The following is a 21,729-nucleotide window of genomic DNA, read 5'->3' on the forward strand; positions in this document are numbered from 1 at the left end:
GTCCAAGCCTCAGCCGGTGCTGGAGGCTGTGCAGACACACTAAAAAAAGACAAGTCTCAGACCCCAAATATTCTGTGGGGCAGAATACTTAACACTTAGTGCTGTTCTCCGGGGAGATCTTGTTTTGCTAGACATTTTCTGTGCCCTTGTAACATTTGGCATAAGGACAGAGGGGCGTCAATAGTTTATGTCTCAAGAACTATGGATCTTGTCCCTGAGGATTGCCTTCAGCAGGCAGCCTTGCCCACCTGGGAGAGGATGCTGGGTTTTGCCTGGGGTGATAGCTCCCCTCCCCAGAGCAGTGCCTCTGCAGAGACCACCATTCCTGTATAAGCGTGCAGGGAACAACCAGATGAGGGGAAGATACAGATTATTCCGTCCTGATGCCTCCTACACTTTGCAAAGCACCTACCTTGGAGAAGCAGGGACAGAGTTTCAAGGCAGCTCGGGGCTGAAGATGTTTGCCATGGTGATTTTGATGAAGCCATGCTGGGGAGCTGGAAGGCCCACACCTATAATGGGAGGACACCTATAATGGGAGCATAATCCCCAAAGGGAGGACAGATGAGCTAGCCTCCCAGTCTTCAGGGTTCAGAAGGGTACGTGCCCTAAACCAGCTCAAACGCCCAGGGGGGTGGTCACATGCCACACTGGACTTAGGCTGCCTCCTTCTGCCTCACTTTTGAGTTTGGGGTCAGGTACCGCTGAGGCCTGGGGACCCCATGGTGTTGATTTACCAGTGAGACCTGGGCACGTCCCTTAAACGCAGTACTCCTAGGGCCGCTGCTGAGTGGGTCTTCTTGAGGGATGAAGCGATTGTCTGATTCCCCCAGGTATCCTCCAGCATCGGGGCAGCTTTAGATGGCAGACCTAAAGCTTTCTTTGCCAACCTCACAGTCCATGGGGTCTCCTAAGAGAGTTATAAAATGCACTCAGCCATGAGCTGTGGGCCTTCAAACCTAGGTAGCTTGAGGAAATGATTCACAGGGTGCAAGGTACTGGGAGGAGATTTTCAGGAGTGGTTTCCCCTTTGTCTCCACTGCTCTCTTCCCCCTACACCACCCTCGCCACTCTCCTGAAAACTGCTTGCCTACAGCTACAGGGCATCACTTCAGTTCCCGTCTTCATGTGCTCCTCTTTGCTGTGATTCCTCTCTGTCCTCTGTGTGTCCTTACAGCTGGCAATGCCTTGTATGTCTTCAGGAAATGCTTGTAAAGGCTTTAGTTTAGTTTGCAATGGGACACGGGGGAAGCACCAGGACTTTGAGGAAATTCTAGCATGGGGGCCCAGTGGCTCACAGCAGTGAAAACTTCTGCATCTGCAGGAAGCTTTCTCAAAACTGCCTTAAACAAACATGTGGTGGCTGTGCCTGGGTCACTGGGTATGGCTAGCCCAGGGCATTGCTAGCCCATCCCTACAGCACCCCAGAGCTGCCCTGGAGGGGAATCAGTTTGAAGAAGTGGGGAGTGTATCGGGCAGGTGGGGCGGGGGGTGTCTTCTTCTCCACGCTGAGCGCTATAGCTGAGCCCTTGCAGCAGGGCATTGGGACTCAGCTGGACTCAGTGCCCTTTCCCAGGCAGGTGCCAACAGCCCCAGGCTGGTGTAACAATCCCTGTGAAGCCTGGGAGGTATGCTCCTGTGCAGAGGGTGGCAGAGCCGTGGGGACAGCACGGCCATGGTGGGCAGCATGGCCTGACAGCCCTGGGGGCAACATCTGCCCAGCACCAGGTTGTGCTGCAGGCACTGCCCTGGCACAGGGACCTCCTGGAGAGGCGAGGGAGCTGTGCCCCTGAGCTGCCTGGGGCAGACCTGCTTGGACACCCAGGCTCCATTAACCCCGGGAGCCTGCACGTGTCTCTAGGGTCCCCAACCCAAACAACTTGTGCACATTTATAGGGTCTGCTCACCCATATCCATAAGGATCGTACCTCCCCCACACACTGTGATAGGGAACATATCACTGCATATGTCCAGAGGTTCCTTAACACTCATACACACCTATAGGGTCTATGTAGCCCTCAAACATCCATAGGGACCATATTCCCTGCACACATCGATCCATAAACTCATGCACAATTATAGGAACAATACCCAGTGCAGACACTATTAGGGACCATACAGACTGCAAATCTACAGCTATCACAGCCCCCGCATGCCCCTGTAGGCACAGCTGTCCCGTGCACACCTATAGGGACTGTACAGACAGCTGACCCAGTGGGACCACATCCCCTGCCCATCCCCGGAGGGACCACATCCCCATGGACAGGTACAGGGGCCACACACCACACACACCTATAGGGACCCCACCCCTGCCCTCCTCTCCAGGGACCATGACCCCAGGCACCGCACCTCGCTCGCACCGATGGGAACCACGCCCCTCTAACCCCGCAGACCCCTGCGGGCACCCTTCCCACGCACGCCGCCGGCAGCCAGAGCGGGCAGGCGGGGCCGGGGCCGGGGCCGGGGCCGGGGCCGGGGCCGGTGCGCTCTGCCCCGGGCGGGCCGGGGGGCGGCGGGGGGCTCCGTGGGCGCCGGCCCGGCGTGTTCGCGAAGCGGCGCCCCGCGTGCGGTGACGCCGGCCCGGAGTGATGTAAGGAGCGGGCCCGGCAGCGGTGGGCGGGCCTAATCCGGAGCGCCCGGCCCGGCGCGGCGCGGCTCGGCGCCCGCCCCTGCTCCGCGCCGGGCTCCGCGCCGCTCCGCCCCCGCCTCCGCGAGGAGCGCGGGCAGCCCGCCTGCTCCGCGGCGCCGCGGCCCCGCTGCAGTCCCGCTCCGGCATGGTAAGGCCGTGGGCGGGGGGCGGGCGGGCGGGGGCGGGCCGGGGTGCCGGGGGCGCGGCGCGCTCTGACCCTCTCCCCGTCTCTCGCAGCCCCTCGCCGGAGGAGCACCGGCCGGCACCGGACCCCGCCGCCTCGAGCCCCGCTCCGCCGGGCTCCGCCGCTCGCTGCGCGCCGGCATGAAGCGCCCGGCGCCGGGCGGCCGCCGCTGAAGAGCCCCGCGGCAGCAGCGGGCCCCCCCGCGCCCCCCGTCCCCCCCCCCCCCCCGCCCCGCTCCATGGGGCAGCGCCGCGGCCGCTGAGCCCCCCCGCGCCGCCGCCCGCCGCCCCCACCCCGCGCCGCGCCCCGCCGCGCCCCGCGGCCCCCGCCTCGCCCCGCCATGGGGCCGCGGCACCTGCTGCTGCCGCTGCTCCTGCTCTCCCTGCAGCTCCTGGCCCTGCTGCTGGCCGCCCAGGCGGCCGGGCCCCCCCGCGCCAAGGGCAACCGGACCCAGGGGGCGGCGGCGCCGCGGCGGACCCCCAAGCCGGGCAAGGAGCTTCTCAACCAGACGCTGGCGGGCCCGGGGGCTGCCGCCCCCACGGCGCTGCCCGGGCGCGGCAAGGGCGCGGGAGGCGGCAGGACGCCCCCCGGCGGCGGGGGCGGCGGCGGGGGCTCGGCCCCGGCCCACGAGACGTGCTGGGGGTACTACGACGTGAGCGGGCAGTGGGACAAGGAGTTCGAGTGCAACAACAGCCTTACGGGCTTCCGCTACTGCTGCGGCACCTGCTTCTACCGCTTCTGCTGCAACAAGCGCGCCGAGAAGCTCAACCAGAGCCTGTGCCGCAACTACAAGAGTCCCGAGTGGGCCCACCCCACCACCGCCAGCGGCGCGCTGCCAGCCGACGGCAGCAACGGCGCCGACGGGGACGCCAACAAGTACGACCCGGACAAGGACAGCACCAACGCCACCGTCTACATCTCGTGTGGGGCCATCGCCTTCGTGCTCATCGCCGGCGTCTTCGCCAAGGTGGCCTACGACAAGGCACGGCGCCCGCCCCGGGAGATGAACATACACAGGTGCGATCCTCTCCCTGCTTCCAGCAGCCCTTCTGCCTAGGGACACCCTCCTCTCCAAAGGTTCCTCCTTTGCACTGCCTCCCCAAGTGTTTCCCCTTTGCACCATCTGTCCAAAGCTTTCCCCATTGCACTACGCGTCCGAGGGGTCCTCGTCTCAGCCACCCATCCAAGGGCTTCCCATTTGTGCAGCCTGTCCAAGAGTTTCCCCATTGCATGACCCATCCAAGAATGCCAGCTTTGAGCTGGCTGTCCAAGGGTTCCCCTTTTGCACCGCTGTCCAAGCGTTCCCCTACTGCACTACCTGTCCAAGGAGCCCCCCGTGAACTACCTGTTCAAGTCTTTATCCTTTGCACTGGCTGACCATGAGCTTCCCCCTCACACCACCCTTCCAAGGATCTCCCCTTCCCAATGGCTGTCTAAGGGCTTCCCTTTTGCACCACCTGTCCCAATGATCTTCCATCACGCTATCACTTTGAGGGGTCCCCCCTTGAACCACTCATCCGAGGGTTTTCTCCTTTGCGAGGGCTGTCCAAGAGTTCCCTCTTCGCACCACCCATCACAGGATTTTCCCTTTCCACCGTCTGTCCCCGGGTTCCCCCTTCCCACAGTCTGTCCAGGGACAACGCCACCCCTTGGACCATCCCTCCCGACCCCGTCCCAGTACCCAACTAGGGACCATCCCTCCCATCCTCGGGGCAGCACCGTGGGACTCTCCCCTTCCCCTCCGCGGCCCCCCTCCACGGCGCGACCCCGCGGAGTGGGGTCGCGGTCCCGCCTTCAGCACCGGCTCCGCGGACAGCTCCGCGGACAGCTCCGCGCTGCTCCGCGCCCCCCGCGCCGCCGCGCGCTCCTCCCGCGCCCCCGCGCGGAGCCGCCGCCTCCCCTCCTGCCCCCCGCCGCCCCCCACCGCCCCGGGGGCCGCGGAGCCGCTCCGGACCCCGCGGGTCCCCCCTGCCCGGCCCGGCCGGCGAGAACTTTAAGAAGTGTGAAGGAAATTGCTCCGCGTCCTCCGGCGGGTGCCTTTGCCCTGTGGTTGCAAGGGGGGTTTGGGAAAGCAGCGGTATCAGGGAGTGTTCTTTTTCTTTCTTTTTTTATTTATTTTCCCCTCTAAATCCAGATAACTCAAGCCAGTAGTCTGTCCTTTCTGACTGGCTGCTAGGGAAGTAGTTTGATATCCTTTTCTCAGTGGTTTTACACATTGCTATTTTAACAGTTTTAATAAGAGAAAACACTCTTGGTGTGTCAGAGAAAATCCTGTTTAAAAGCCAAAGCTCAGGCTTCCATAACGATTCTCCTTTTGGACAAATGCGTGTACTCTCTCAGCTCATATTTCTTTTGGGTGAAAAAGTCCCTTCAAATGATGTGTACATCTTGAGTGCTACGAATCCAAGAGGTTCCTATGTTTGAACATAACAATTGGTGAGGAGCTTTTTTATAAGAACAGTTGTGAGCATGAGTGGGGAAAGTCCTTATCTGTAGCAGATAATGCTTCATAAAAATTATTTTAATTAATAAATTTTAATCAAAACAATTAAAACCATTGACCGTATTTTTGAGGCTGAACTTCAGTCACAGTCAACAGAGTCTGAGGGAAGAAATTTTAGCTTTTTACAAAGAAAAAGAGATGCGTGATGCAGTTTTTATGTATTTGGGAAAATGTGTTTTATTTAGACTCCCTTTATAATGCTACCCACACAGAGGTGCGGGCTGGTGTGAATTACTGTATCTTCCCTGAGGCCAAAAAGTAATGCTGGCTTACACTTGCTGAGGGTCTGGCCCATGTATTCCATCGCAGAACCCACCTGCCCCTGGTCTCTGCCTTTGCAAGAAAATAACTTCACAGTGTTAAAAGCATCGCAATATCTTTTAGCTCACTTGTGTCTGTAGAGTAAAGGGTCCTGAAAGCAGCTGAGTCAGAAAATAGGCTCTTTTAAGTATTTTCTTAACTAAGGGTTATTTCCCCAGCTGCCCAGGTCTTTTGGCTTCAAGGCAACTTTTTCTGGGCCTGATCTTCACACTAAATTTGGAAATCTGACTCGGATGCCCGTATGTTACTTTTGCTCTAGCTCCGGTGTGCTACAGGGTTGGATCCTACACCCGTTGCAATCAGAGACAGTGTTGCCAGACTTGTCTGAATTACTCCTGATGTTTTCATTTCTTTGATGCTTGCTTTTCTTTATTTAGATAAGTTCTGGTAAAATGATTCACCTGTGTGTAGAAGTATGAATGGCAGATTGAGTGCTTGGAAAGCTTGACTTTCAGAGCATTTTAAGGAGTTGATTGACTTCTATAATACAGTAGCTGGTAAAAGATTATACCTTTCAGAGCTGTGTTACCTGAACTTGATCAACACTGCACGATGGTTTAAATATTATGAAGTGCATCTCCAGCAGACAGGGTCTGCATTGGTCTGAGGGAAAATGCTATCAGCGCTCTAGCGGAATGTAAATATGAGGAGTGGAATGGTTTGTCTTTCTTTGTCTCTGAGAACTGCTGCTGAGTAGCAGGGAAGGAGAAAACCAGAATGTGGTCAGATATTTCTATTTGTTTGAGGTTGCGTCAATTGGAGTTAATTGTAGCATCCAGAATAATTCGCTGTAGTGCCGACAAGTGCATTAAATCTCAGTGTTCATCGCATCAAAATCGCTGGGATGAGGAGAACAACAGTACAAACAGAAATTATTACAGTGGGCTAGAAACAGCCCCTTGCCAGCAGTATCCCGCACCCAGGGAAGATTAAGCAAGACTCCCCTGCACTTCACCGTAAGCAAGACCACGCTTTAAATCTTATTTCATCATAAATGGTCAGCTAGCAGTACTGTGTGGAGATGTTACTTCTCTGCTAAGTTCTCATCCAGCTTTTACAGCAAATCCTTATTAACTCAGTTAGAAAGAACATTTTGATGGAGGCAGGACTCATTTTATGTCTTTTGATAGAAAGGAGGGTTTACAAATTCACAGGAGAACTGTCACTCATGTGCAATGAAAGGCTGGCTGTGCACTGAGATATGCATGTGCATTTCAGAGCTGAAAACCCAGTCTTGTTTTCAGGCACTACCACGCACCTTTAAAGCAGAGGCACTGCTGTGATTCTAGGCTGAACAGTGCCAGTAATTGATACTTAAGTTCATTTCTAAGAGCAGTAAGTGGAAGTGCTTTGAAAAACAGGAGCTAAAATATTCATATTTTGCAGAAACACTCGTAATGCTTCAAACTTAGCTGATTTTTTAATGATTATAGGATCTTTCAGCCTGACCATATATGACTGCCTCTTGTCTGGATCTTGCTTTGGAGTTACGCAGCCAGAACTAATGCATGCTGGGCTCCAGATAGAAACTGGGGCTGATTTCTGAGAGCTATACCCAGCAACGTTTTGTCTGCTGTTGCTCTCTGACTGCATTTGTGAGGATGGTTTGTTTTTATCAGTTTGTCAGTGTTTTTTGCTCCAACATTTCTTATGTGGGCAGAGTATTTGCTTTACTTTCAGTATGAGAATGAGTTAGAGAATCTTTGACGGTGAACGAGGAATATCAGCTGTTTGTTTTCAAAGCTGGGTATGTTTTCCTATAGCAAGGAGGGGTGACCCAGAATATTCTCTTCCCGTGGCCGTGACCCTACATCCCCCTGCTACAGTACATAAATAATTCACTGCTAGTAGTATCTCTCTATGACCCCTGTTTAGCCCTCAGCAACAGCAACCATTGCACTCTCTGCTGAGTTAGGGATGCACAAATTGGAAACTCTTTACAGTTTGCAGCTAGGGTTTGAAATGTCACCAATTGCTTGCCCATGGGCAGCCGAAGCCCTCAGTTGCAAGCCGGAGGGAGACAGTGGCAGCGATGGCCCTGGGGCAGTGGTGCAAGCCCAGCTGTTCCCATGTAGCTGCTGAGAAGCAGTGTTGGGATTTTTCCCAGCAAACTAGCTCTGTATCCTGCTAAAAGGCCATCTTCTGTATCCGTCCTTGCACAGAGTGTGTCCGATGAGTGTTTTGGCTTTTGAAAGGGAGAAGGGAAACAAGCACCTTCTGCTCAGAGTGCTTCACGTTACCCTGCTCCTAGGGCATCTTTGTTGCTACAAAGAGGAAAGATATTTGTGCTACTCTTTTCTTTCGTCTCTGCCTTTGCATCCTCTGCTCTGTGAATAGTAACAGTGACTGTTTTTATAAATGAACATCCTTTTCCCGTGTGGAGGCCACAGTTAAATTGATCAACTTCGTGCCGTTTTTACTCTGTGGCTCTGAATTTCAACAGGAATCAGAGGCAATGGATCTGTTTGTCCACAGATATGGGAAGGCTGCATGCACTGTTTTCCCTGATGCTAACTTAAAATACAGGAGGTTTTATCCTCCTGCAGGCTGCATCTCACCACAGCTCTTGGGTCCTGTGGGTGCTAGAGGGGTCACTGGAGGGTAGCTAGTTTCAGCCCTCTTCGCTAACAGTCGAGCTTGTGAAACCTGCCTATCTCTAGACTTAGTTTTTCAAACTGTGATCACAGGTGGCTCAGTCAGTTCTGCTCTCTGCTGGTGTGTGTTGCTTGAGCCAAACAATCAAACTTCATACCTCCCCAGGGCAGGGAGAGAGTGCTGACAGCACACACCCCGCCGTAGGGACTATACAGAAGATTTTCTTTCTTGGATGCTGTCACTGCTTTCTTTCTCTTCCCACTGATTTATTTTTATGCTCTGCTTTTTTTTTTTTTAAGTCCACTCTCTCTCATTCATCTGAATCACTCACGTGCCTTTCATCTGCTCTTTGCCCTGCTTTGTATTGTTTATTCCTGATGGTTTCTGAGTCTCTTCTCTAAAGTGTCCTATCCCTCCCATAGTGCACAGAATATAGGTCTGCAAGCATGTGTGAGACTTGATTAAGGTAAAACAGAAAAAAGCACAACCTTGTGGCCTCAGAGAAGTTACTTATGATTAGTTCTGTTTCAAACCAATACCACACCTTAGTGTAGTTGGGGTAACTCCTGTGCAGGGAGAAGACCTGAGTCTTGTCCTGTTTGCATTGGTGAATTGCCCATTCCCAGCTAGCCAAATCAAAGCAAGGATGTATGCATGTACCTGTACAAAAATTTTTTTCCTTTTGCTTCACTTACATGTATTGGGGAAGCTTCAGTCTGAAGCTCTGGACACAGTTTGCACAGTTTGGTGGCTGGTTTTTTTGCCATGCTTTCCTATCTGAATTTATTTCATAAAGAGACTGGCTTTGGTAACAGCACAGAGGCTGCCTGGCTACAGACTTCCACTGGCTGCTTCTGAGTCTTCTCCTTTCTTTTTGAACTTCTCCCAGTAAGAGAGACTACTCTCAGAAACCATGCTACCTTCACCAAATCATTTCAGTGTCTCTAATTCCCATTTATTTGATATTTTTCTGCTTTCTAATTAACTTTTTCTATTAGTCACCCTCCATCATAAGGTGTCAAGGGAATTCAGTCTAGCTCTGAACTTCTATTTCTTTTAGTTTTGTAATCTCTTATATCCTTATCTAACAGTTGATCTGTGTGTCTTTAGAGATCAGACGCCTTTTAAAACTTGTGTTTCACATAAGAAGATCTGAACCTTATCAGGAAAATGAGATCATGGTGCTTTTTTGCTTGCCTTTGCCCCTACTCACATGGGCAATCTGTATTTCCTTAGATCTCTGTGCAATGTATTGCACGGAGGTCTCAAATGTCTCATTACCCAGACAGATAAGCCTGGAATTCTTTCACAATAAATATTTTGCTGTAGTTTAGCTCTTGCTCCAACCTCCTTTGTTGCAATGATAGGGCTCTTCAGAGAAAGTACGGTTTTCTTCAATAAGTTTAAAGTCCCTTAATTGCACTTACAATGTAGGATTTGGTGCAAAATAGATATCTGTGCATGAAACCGCTTCTGTGTGCGTGAAACCGCTTCTGTGTGCACTCGTGTTTTTCAAAGCGCTGCATATCCACCAAGCCATTACTGGCTTTGTGCTTGCAGATACACAAGCATAAGCCACAACAGACTAAAAAACTGTACGAGCTTAGCTCTTAGCATAATTCCTGCAGACTTTCATGCCTGTGAAATACCTAGCAAGACCTGCTATTTTTATTTTATCTTCTTTCCACGATCAAGACCAGTGCTGAGTTCCTTTTCTGTACAATAACACTGCTTCCAGTTCTTCCCAGCACCGGTGCTTTCTTTTCTGGGTGCGTCTCTTTTCCAGAGCCTCCCTTTTGCGCTCCCAAGCTGGGCTGACAGCGGGGCCGGAGCCAGCGAGGGAAGGTCGATGCTTTGAGGAACAGTCGCGACAGTACAGCAGGTGGCAGCCTGCTCTCTGGCTTGCAAGGAGCGCTGCACCTTCGGTGCTGCTGGGGGACATGACTCCTGGAGGCACCCACTTCTGCACGCCACTCGCTGTCCCTAAAAAGCCTAATAATACTTTAGAGGTAGATCTTGACCCAGTGTCCTGGCCACTTTCTGCTCAATATAACAGCTCTCTGTGAAGAAACTCTGAGTTGGAAAGATTTATTTTAACTTTCTAATTACAAAATCTTTACATAGTCGTTTCTTTCTCTTTGGACCTGCTGTATCACTATTCAAAGGAACTAGTATTGCCCGTTGTGGGTTTAGTGATTGTAGTCAATTCCTTGCCCATATCACAGCAATAGAAAGAGACTTATTCAATTTATATATTAGTGTTAGACGTGCAAAGTACTTGTGTAAGATGTGCAGTTACTACCCTTCATATATAGCCTAAAGAACCTGTCCCAAAGACAAGAGCTTTACTTTCCAGTTGCTGATTCCACCTCATGTTATAAAGACAGGAGAGATGATGAGCTCACAGCAACAGTTGTTTCCTTGTTGATTCCTCAGTGTAATGCCTATAGTTCTGTTTCAGATGAAATGTATTTTCCACATACATGCCTTCATACAATGGGTGTGTATCTATAATGTAAGTATGTCACCTGTGTGTTAGTTTTGAGTTCACCAAGAAGAGTGAGTCAGGAAAACTGCCAGCCTCATTCCACTGTTATAATCTGGGGTAACAATATGGTCCTTAGTACATCCGTAATTAAGCTTTCAGTGAGATTTGTCATTAAAGCCAGACTAAATTCCAGGAGCTTCACAATTAATTCTTGTATTTGGCATAAGGATTTTTCAGAAGACATCTGACTTTTCGATGTAGTATTTATTTTTAAGAAAGAATATTTCCTCACTTATGCTGGCTGCAGGTGCACAAATGCTTCGCTCTTGGAAGGGTGTCCTAATGCTTAGTCTTTTTCCCTTCTTAACTCCATGGGTGCATTCACCTATTCTTGTACACACACACACGCAAATACACACACACAGACGTCCACCACATGCCCACTCAGGTTACTGTGAAAAACCATTTCCAGTGTTCCTCCCCAGAAACCCTGCTCTGAAACACCAACTGCTTTTGTTTCTGGCAGCTGCAGAGCCCAGTTATCTCTTTTGTTGACCTGGGACTGGTGCATCTCTAGTACACTGCTGAGCCCCTGCACTTTGAGAAACAAGATCTGCTTTGGCAGATCTGCTTCCAGATGAAGGAGGCTGCCTCCAGAGGGGTTTGCTGGCAGCAGCATCCCTGTGTTTCCCTCCGTGTATCAGTTTGCAGTGGTGTTTGTGTAATCAATTAAAGACCCATCCTTCTGGTAGGAAGATCAGAGCACTGTCAGAGAGTGTGGCCAGACACATGCCCTGGGGGTGATGCCAAGGAGGCAGCAGAAATGGGGAGAACTGATGAAAGCAGTGCACACTTGCCTTCCCGTCCGCAGTTTCACAGCTAGCATGCGGGAATAACATGGGCAAGCAGCACTCAGCTGGCAGAAGCTGCAGTGTGGGAGCCCATCTCATAGGACAGCACAGACCCAGCTCAGTCAAGGGCAGCACATGGCTCTGCGTGGTCAGTGCTTGAAACTTCACAAGGCGCACAGCAGGTCTGGGGACAGGCGCCAAACCGAATAATGAATAATGCACGGCCGTGCTCTGCACGACTTGCCGCTGACTGAAATCCCTCTGCCTTGGAGAGACCTGTCCCTTCCAGGTGAGCTGGCTCCATGGCTGGATAAATCACCTCTCTCAGCCTAACTGCCTCTTTCTTTCCAGGTTAGTAAGAGAGCATAGGGGAGTCTTTAACCTCACTCCTTTTTTAAAGACTTGTAGTGAAATCCGGGCTGTGCTGAAGTCGATTGGAGTTCTGCCACAAACTCCATCACAGCTATGCTTTTAGCAGGCTTTTAGCTCAGCCAGACACTGCTCTTTTTATTGTGCTCTGCCAGTTCCATTTGGTCATTCTTTTTCCATTCTTCCGCAAATTCACAGGCACTTGGAATAGGCAATTCTGTTTTCTAACACCCCATACATGAAGACTCCAAGAGAAGGGATTTTCAGAAGGCAACTGAGTGAAGTTTTGCATGTGTACAATCTGCGCTACTGGAAATAGTCAGCTTTTCCCATCTCCTTTTCCTATCCAGCATCTGCAGACCTCTCTACTCCAATCTTATTTCCCATAGGCCACATCCCGGCCTGTTGGAGCTGCCAGCAAAGCTCCCCTTGTCTTCAGTAGAAGGGATACCTGTGCCCACACTCAGTTATCAATTAGTGTTGAAAATCTGTGCATATTGGGAAAACAGGACACTACTTTCAAAAAAGACTGTGGTGAAGGACAGCACTCCTCCAGCCTGCTGTTACCTCATTGGTAATTAAGGCAGCAGGCCTCAGCTGGGTTGGTGAGTGGCAGGGTGTGCTAAAGCGAGCTGGTCCTTCACAGCCCCTGCAACTTCATGTTCTCTTTGGCTACAAGGATCCCTCAGCCTCTGCAGGAGAATGTTACTTCTGCACCGCACTCCCTCCTGTCACACTATCCGATGTGTCTCAGAGCTCATTGCAGAGGCAAATGCCAATTTGTTGCAGACTGACTTCTTAAACCAGACATTCCTCTCTGTTTCAGCTCTTTGCTTCTCCCTGTCTCCCCAGGATCTGTGTGTTTTTTCTCTCCAGCCCAAGAGCAGAGGGTCTTGTGTGAACTAGAGATATCGCCATCAAATACAGTCCATAAAGTCCTTGCCAGCCCTGGGGCACTGACATGAGTTCTGCATTTCCACAGATAGGTCCTGGAAAAACTTGATAAACAGCCAGGGATACCTGGGATGTGTTTATTCAGATGGAGCTTCCTTGGCCAGTGAAAGGGGCACTAGACAGGGAAACTGTGGGTTCTGGTCCCAGCCTTGCCTCAAGCTTTCACAGTGATATCAAGCAAATCCTTCCTCCCTCAGTCCACAGAACACTTATGAGCCAGGAATTTCTCCCCATGGGTGCAGGAGACAAGCAAATCACCATGCTGGAATTGCTGAGGTCAGGAAGCTGTGGAAGTGTAGTGGCTGTGGAAGATGGGAGCGTTTCACAGTGTGAAAGCTACTATAGGAAGGGCCACTTACAAAAATGGACTTGGAGCTCTCTGAGCCTGAGTCTGCTGTCAATGGCATTGCCTAACCTGAAGAAACTCCACTGGAGTCATTGCTTTAGTCTGGGTCTAGAAGGATTGGGATCAGCTCCCTAGTGGGGGTTCTCTCTGCTGTGTTTTGAGCCCGTTTCTTTAGGGTGCTTGGGGCTGGACCCTCCAGTGGGACAATCTGGTTTGCCTACACATAATCTACAGAATCACAGAATTGCTGAGGTTGGAGCCACCTCTGAAGATCATCCAGTCTGGACTCCAAGCAGGGTCAGCTAGACCAGGTTGCCCAGAACTGTGGCCAATTGGGTTTTGAATGTTTTTGAAGGATGGAGACTCTGTGACCTGCTGGGACACTTTCTCTGTTCAAATACTCTCACTGTAAAAGAGTTTCCTCTTGCACTTAAGTGGAATTTCCTGTATTTCAGTTTGTGCCCATTGCCTCTTGTCCTGTCACTGGACACCACTGAGAAGGGCCTGGCTGCATATGCTTTACACCCTCCCATCAGTTATTGATACATATTGATAAGATCCCCCTGAGCTTTTTATTCTCTAGGCTGAACAGTCCCAGCTGTCTCAGCCTCTCCCCCATATATGAGATGCTCTAAGCCCTTAAGCACTTTTGTCACCCTTCATTGGACCCACTCCATGATGTGCATGAGGAGCCCAGCACTGGGCACAGCACTCCAGATGTGTCTCACTAGTGCTACGTAGAGAGAAAGGATCACCTCTCTCAAGCCTGAAAAATCATTACTGATGGTTTACTTCCCTGTTACACAAAGAAGCTCCTCTCTCCCTTCCCACGTCTCCATGCTAGGACTGAGAGGTGAATACCCTCCACATATCTGCTGGACTTCACACCCTGCCTGGTCTTTACTGTGGTTTGTTCCTCTCTGTTTCCTTCATTTTATACTACTCTGCTCACTTTCTCCTTGTTCTCTTTTGGTTTTCTGTCACTCCCTGCCATTGCCCCTCTCCCAGCTTGCCTTGCCTTCACTCTCTTTTCTCTGTAGCAAAGTCTGTTGATTTCATCTTTCAACGTCGAGGCCTCAGCTGATGCTCAACGTTGATATCCTACTACTTACACCCATCCCTTTAGGCCCTTTGTATTTCCAACAAGACAACTGCTTCTTTGCATTAGGGTTCCTGACTTCATCCCACTGTGTTTCTTCCCAAAGTACCCACTTAGTCAGAGTTGCATGAAAGCCTTCCCTGCTGATGCACCTGAGAGTAGGACCTGACCTGCTCTGCCTTGGGATGTCCTGCCGTACAAGACATCAGTAGGTTTTTCTCCCATGGTGCTAGTCCAGCAGTGGTCTGGAACAACATCCCTGATGTCAGTATGTCTATTCTGGGTTTACGTGGAAAGAAGCTTTAGTGTTTTCACATAAATGACGTTAATGAAAAAGCTGTCATAAATCATTATCTCAGGATATGATCGTACAGTTACGCAACTCTGGCTACTCCATCCGCTGCCACAGGTAACACGTTCCAGTCAGTGAGGTTTGGTTTCCTGAGATAAGAGATGTGTCATCATAGAAAGATTTCTGAAGTGTCTCATAGCCTTGTACAGGTGATTAGGATGCTGTTGACATCAGTGGGACTAATTGTACCCAAATGGCTGCACATGTAAGACCCAAATATTTCAAGTGACTGTTACGCTGCTTGAAGCTTTTGCAGTGGACAATTAGACAGCTGTACCCGAGAGACTTACACCAATCAAATCCTTCCTCAGTTAAGTGTGGCTGACCTTCCACCAGCGTGGGACTCAGCCCTCTGTGCTTTATGGAAATAAACTGGATCACACACAGCGATATGATTGAATTGGCAAGGAACTAACCAGTTTGATCCAAGTTTGACTTTCTCCTCCACCTATAATATTTTGTTCTGCTGGTGCTGAAGTCTTTTTTTCTCTCTGTAGACATTAAAGAGGAGGACAAAGAGTGAGCACTCAGGACATTGTTTGGTGTGTTTAGGGCATAAGAATATTACACCTTCAGCATTGCTGAACCCACATTGTTTTAGTCCCATACACTTATGAGCTAGGTCTGCTTTTGATAGTTATGTTCAATTTATCTCATGTATAGTCCAACATGGCAGACATCGCTTTCCTGAGTATCACCTTTGATTTCTTCTGATCATCTGAGCGTAACAGTCTCCTCCCTTCCATGTGGCTGGCACCCAACTAGAAATCATTTCCTTGTTATGTTGTGATCAACAACTAACCCAGAGAGTAGCTCTTACTACTATTCCTTCAGGATGAAAAACAAAGAAGGGATTAAATTTGTTCTTATCATGAGTTGCCTTTTTGTTTGTGGTAAGGATCAGTAAGTTCAGGTCCTGGCTGTAACCAAGGTACAACCAAGCATAGTTTTATGAGAAACAGTTCACAAATTGAAATGTTATCCTGGACACATGGTTTTGTCCGCATGGAGGGCAGCAGGCTCAGGGTTCGGCTCTCAGGTAGATAATGACTGAGAGGATGAGGCACTTCTCACCAGCTCCAATTGTTTCAGGGTATATTCACTTCAATTGCCTCCATTATTTTTACTGAATGGAGGTAAACTGTCCATCCAGGAGGTAGGGAAGCTATGTTCTTGGGGCTGTATCAAACCCCATTCAGAGAGTAATAATAGTAGGAGAAAGGACAATAGCGTCAGGAGAAAAAAGGTGACCTGCAGTATAAGGTGGTCCTAGGCTCAGAACTGTAGCAGAATTTAGGTTGGAAGTGACCTCTGGAGGTCCCTCATCCTGCCACCTGCTTAAAGCAAGACCAACTTCAAGGTTGTTCGGGGCCTTATCCAGCTGAATTTGAAGACCTCCAAGGATGGAGATCCCTCAGCCTCTCTGGGTCCCTGTTTCAGTATTTTGCTATCCCACTGTGACTTTTTTTTCTTTTATAACCAAGTGGAATTGCCCTTATTGCAACACGTGCTAATTGCCTCTTGTCTTCTTTGCCTTACACCTCCAAGAACAGCCTTGCTGTGTCTCCTTTGCAGCTTGCCATTAGTGGAATGTAGGTCTTCTCTTAGCCTCTCTTTGTCAAGTTAAACCAACTCAGCTCCAGGGAGAACTGGTCTGTACTCTTCCATTTCCATCCCACCAATACCTCCAGCTCCACTTCCTTATCTTTGAGTTTCTTGAACTGCCTCTGTGTACCTCATCCCACACAGCCCCTTCTGAGCGTACACCAGTCCCCGACCTGACCTTTCCTGCCCAGCTGGGTCTATGATATTAAGCTAAGTGGTATATAGTGTTTTAGTGTTATCCACACTGTCATCTGCCTCCGTACTCTGAGTGATTGCACTCTTGACACTAAGAGTGTCTTCTACAAGTGTTCAAAATGAGCCCAAGCCACTATGAGCTAGTAAATAATGGTCCTAATACAATCTCTGTGACTGAAAAATGACTCTTAGCATTTCTGTACTACAGATACCATTAAATGGTCATCTGATGCTTAATATATCTTGGAGATATGTGCTAAGGGCTCAGTCCTGCCAACCTGCTGTCTTTAGAAAATGTGTTGTCTCCAATGGGATGTACAGAATGCTGGTGCCAAATAGACAGACTTCATTATCTTCCCACATCCTCCCCAATCAGCAAGATCTGTAATACAGTGGGGAGGTATTTGCCTAGAAAAGCCATCAGGATTACTAGTCGTTGAATGAATCCTCTTCTCAGGAGGGAACCGTGCTGTATTGCATAGGGCAGGGACCTCAGGCCCCAGCTTCAGGCCCTTGTTGTGCCATTCATGTTCTATACAACCTTGGGCAAGGGGCCAAAATTTCAAACATGTCCTGTAAGTTGGTGACCAGTTCGAGATACCTCAGGCATGATTGTAAAAGATGGTGAGCACCCACAGGCCTGTGTCAATCAATGGGAATTCAGCGTCTTTTGGGCAACACCAAATACCAGTTCCTCTTCTTCAGTGAGGAATAACCATAGGAGTAAAGAAAAGAAGCCCTGACTTGGGACAGGGCTAAGTATCTATCTCTTATTGTTGCCACCTTCGCCTCTCTCTGAGCCTATCTTAGCACAAAAAAAAAATCTGCTCTCATGTCCCTGCGTGTGACAACCCCTTTACTCCATATGTGTCAGTATGTGTGTACATATCCATATCATATGATTGGTTATAGCCTCTATGCCTGCTATGTCTACAAACAATAAATAATCAAATAAGGTTAAAAATATTATTATTCTGTACAGGGTGGTTGTGAACTAATGTAATCCTTTTCTGGAGCCTCTGAGATCTTCTAAGATCCCTTCTTCTGTAGAGCACATAAGCGTTGCAATTCATTATGGACAAAGATAGCAGTCTGTAGAGGAAATGATTTGGAAAATGGAAGGGACTCAGGTCCCAAACTATTTCTCATATGAAGGACCAGAAATACAGCATTTAAGGAATGCTAGTAGATATGAGCAACATCAGCATCATTCTCATCAATATGCAATGAAGGAATTTCTCCTCCTTACATCTTTCTTGGTACCTGAGGTGACATTAGGCATATTCCCTCTGCCAAGAGAAAAGAACCTTTCAAACTCTATCATCTTTAAAATGCCACTGTCCCTTATAATCCACGCAAGCCACCCCCTTCCTCCTTTTCCTATGGCTCAAGAGATAGATAGCTTGTGGCTGCACTGAGAATATCAGTGCATTTCATGCTATAATTGTTCCACTGTGTCCATGATATTCACAGAGGAAAAAAATCGCACTCATCCAAGGGGAAAACATTGGATGCAACTGAACTGTGTGACATTTCTTTTTCTTGGGGAATAGCAGAGAGACCTCAGTACCATTAAAGAAATCTCTAATGGACAAAAAGCTAAAGGTAGGCTAATGGCTGTGTTGACATTAACCCATGAAAATGGTTTAATCCTTTTCTTCTGGACTGCTGGTTCTCCTTTAAGAAACCCACTTCCACCACTGCTGTGTATTGAGCTTCTTGCAGAAAAAACAAGGATTTAAGGAGTGTGGGGACTGGATGCCCAATCTGATTCAGTTTTAAAGAAGTTTGGCTTGGGCAGGGCAGTTTTGGTGTAACCTCTAGAAGATCACAGTGCCTGAGTCTTAGGGCTCTGGTGTGTTCAGTGGTGAGTCTTTATGAAGGCAGTGCTTTATGCTATGGAGAACAGTTCATTTGCACTGTCACTGACAGCAAGGAAAATGATGGAGAGATAACATAACCCTGGGGTGAAGTGAATTAGTGGAAGCATATGAAAAACTAAATAATAGCCAGGCAAACCTGTAAATACATGCAGCAGACACACAAAAAGAAACTGAGCTTTTAAGCCGTATTTTTTTGTTGTTGTTGTTGCTTTTTTCTGTTTATGGTAGAAATCCAGCTACTGCTGGATTTGCACAGTGACTGTGGAAGTGAAACTACTGAATGCCATTCTAGCTACTGTGTGAAAATACATTTTTTTCCCTATTTCTCTCTCCCCAGGGCTCTGGCTGACATCTTAAGGCAGCAGGGACCAATCCCAATAGCACACTGTGAAAGAGAGACTATCTCGGCCATAGATACCTCCCCCAAAGAAAACACCCCAGTCAGGACATCTTCCAAAAACCATTACACCCCAGTGCGCACCTCCAAAAGTAACCCAGGTAAGTGCTGCTTTCCTGCTCTCTCTCTTCAGAGGTGGTTGTACCAGTAGTATGTTAGAAGTCAGCAGAACATCACACTTCACAATAGTGGATTTTGTAAACCTAAAATTAGGATAACAAATGACTTTAAAAGGCAATCAGACAGAGCAGAGGAGTGCAAGGATCAGTGGTGATGATTCTTTAAGGTTTTTGCTGAACAGCATGGCTGTTCTCTCTAGGCATTTTAAAAATTCTGAATCAGTGAAGTATAAATTCAGCTTATACCAAAATGCTTGTATTAAGCTTAGAACATTGTGTATTTCCAACAAAACACACAGACTATAAAGCATAATTTGTCTCTCTGCACACAGCAGCTGAGAAGAAAGAAATCCACATAACTGGGGCCACGTTATTAATTCAGGTGAACTCTAGGCATGTGCTGAGAGGAAAGCGTGGAAGATGACCTAGAAGGTATCCCAGGAGCTTAAAGACACTGGCCTGAGGTCCTCCAGGAGCATTGGCCTGGGAATTGGGACCTGCAATTTTTTTCCAGCTTCTCCTGGCTGGGTGAATTTGGTCAAATCATTTGACTGCTCTTTGCCTTGATTTCCCCAGTGGCACAAAGATGCCAGCCTCTTAAGTAAAGATACTGTTCTGATTTATTTAATGCTTCATATATTGATAAGTGTCAAAACAATGTCTTGATGGTTGCTGACCACCTTTGTTAAGTGGGATGTGGCAGACTTGCCATCACTTGCCATCTCTGAGTTGCAGTTGGATGTGTGCCTCAAAGATATGCCCTCATTCAGTCACAAGCTATTCAGCTTCACGTAGAAGTTTCTGGATGGCACTTCCTGGCCTGCGTCACCCGGCGATCAGAGGAGGTTTTGCTAATGGTCCCTGCTGGGGAAGCTTCTGAAAGAAGCTAGCAGGAGCTCAGACTGCTCCACAACCTGCAGGGCTCGATGTGCTCTGCTCTTTGTGGAAAGAGCCCAGTACTGAGGGCAGTGGTTTCCGTTGCCTTGTTGCGGTGACTATTAGAAGGGTTTTGCTGTGATGTGCATCACCCTATGGAGGCAGGACCAGGTGACCGTGTTCTCTGGAAGCCTTTCCTGCTGCTGGGAACAAAGTAATTACCCTGAGAACTAGGAAGGATTTCTTTGCTCTCCAATTTTCACTCAGAGGCCAGTGAACCCTGTAATTTTGTAAGCCAGAGAGTTATACCTGTGAAATAAAATGTTGGGCTGGAGAACAGTACCTGAGGTGAGCTATTATAGAAGAAGGTGCTTTTGCATATCTAAGGCTTGGGACTGGCTCTTGAGAGGATATGTGATTCTGGCCCAGGACAGGAACACAAGAAATGAGGGTTTATGGCCAGGTATAGGCACCATCAGAGAACAACTCTGACATAAGCCTTACAATGAGATCAATCCCTCTCTGAAGACACCCTGTCTCCTCCCATTGCCTCCCATTAGTCAGTTAGGGCAGGCAAATTCTGCAAATTCTGAACGAAGACACAGAAGAAATTCTTTGCTTGCAGCAAAGAGACCAGCTGGATACTGGAAGTCTGAATTAGGTGTCATGCTCAGGCACTGTCAAGTCTGAGAAAAGGCAAATGGGAAGGTTTGTGAGGGGAATTCCTAATTGCAGTGTTCTTCTCTGGTGTCTGTCAGTATCTGATGCCTCCAACAGACATTTTTAAGACTTACTACTACAATAGTGAAGGTACACAAGGATGCAAGGACCAGAGCACAGCTATTGTGAGTGGGGTGCTAGTACAAATGGTCACACTACAAAGTGACAGCACCCCGTAAGGAGTCTACTTGGTCCTTGCTGAGGACTGTGACATGAGATGAGCAAGGTAAAATGACTGGGAAGGAAAAGGCGTGCTGTTAAAGATGATGGTCTGGTCATTCAGCCTCTGCTTGTCTGTATGTTTGCCCAGATTGTGTGAAGGACAAAAGCCATTACAGTTCAGTCAGGGCTGAAATCAGCAAGCCATAGGCAACAGGAGCCCACTGAAAGAAGATATTCACAAACCCAGCTACAAAGGAGAGGGACTTTACTTCCAGCACAGCCTTCCACAGCCATTGCCAGCTGTAGGGGTAATTGATCGCTTCTGCCTTGGGGCAGCCAGTTGGACCAAATGTCACACTGAGCCCTTGCCAAAGCTGGGAAGGGAAAACTTGCTCTTGTGGCTTGCCCAAAAGAACTTGTTACTGGCTCAGTTGTGTCCATTATTAACATGTCCTCATATATCATATGAGACAGAAAGCTAATCACTTACAAAAGATCATGAGCTCATAAGCCAGCTATACAGTTAATGTTTTTTTATACTGTTTCATTTGCAGAACAGCACAATGCTCCGTTGTAACTATACTCTGTTACTCAGCTAATCTTCAGATTATTGCACTAATCAGGAAATTGTATAAGTGAGTGCTACAATCTTTTAGGTTGGGAGGGAAGTAAAAGTTGGAAAACAAGAATGGGTTATAGCACATTAAACTAGAATAAAGCTGGTAAGCCCAAGTGTGGCAGTAGAAGAGGGGTCACCATCAATACTTGCTTTTTGGGGAGGAGAGGAAGAAAAGAAATAAAAAGAGGGGAATGAGAGACAGCTGGGGTAAAATATAGAGGCAATAATATGCAGTAGCAGGATCCAGGCAAAGCACTGCTCACTGGTGCTGCAAATTGGCTTGAGAAGACCACAGCTGTAGGGTTTTGCAGTGGGACCTGAAAAGCATCAGGTCTGCTGGCTGTGGTTTGTCTCAGGACTCCGGAGTATGAGAGGTTAAGCAACCAGAAAGGACTATAGTTGTTACATACAGGCTGAGACTGAGTTTTGTATTTGTTTTACTTGGAACTTTCGTTTCCAAAC

General features: G+C 48.8%; 1 protein-coding gene across 2 annotated transcripts in view; it reads left to right on the forward strand.

The window, feature by feature from the left end:
• The first annotated feature begins 3,153 nt into the window (after positions 1-3,153).
• Positions 3,154-21,729, forward strand: part of SHISA6 (shisa family member 6) — a 264,335-nt gene continuing 245,759 nt past the window's right edge. For both annotated transcript variants that reach the window (XR_015703346.1, XM_009463421.2), the window contains exons 1-2: positions 3,154-3,830; positions 18,712-18,872. Coding sequence is in view for 1 of the 2 variants with exons in the window: in XM_009463421.2 (XP_009461696.2) it covers positions 3,154-3,830; positions 18,712-18,872 (838 nt within the window). In the remaining variant the exon portion in view is untranslated. The remainder of the gene's footprint in view (positions 3,831-18,711; positions 18,873-21,729) is intronic.

Source organism: Nipponia nippon, unplaced genomic scaffold (assembly GCF_047370975.1).
Source record: "Nipponia nippon isolate SJK-2023a ecotype South Korea unplaced genomic scaffold, ASM4737097v1 scaffold_14, whole genome shotgun sequence".
Taxonomy (NCBI): domain Eukaryota; kingdom Metazoa; phylum Chordata; class Aves; order Pelecaniformes; family Threskiornithidae; genus Nipponia; species Nipponia nippon.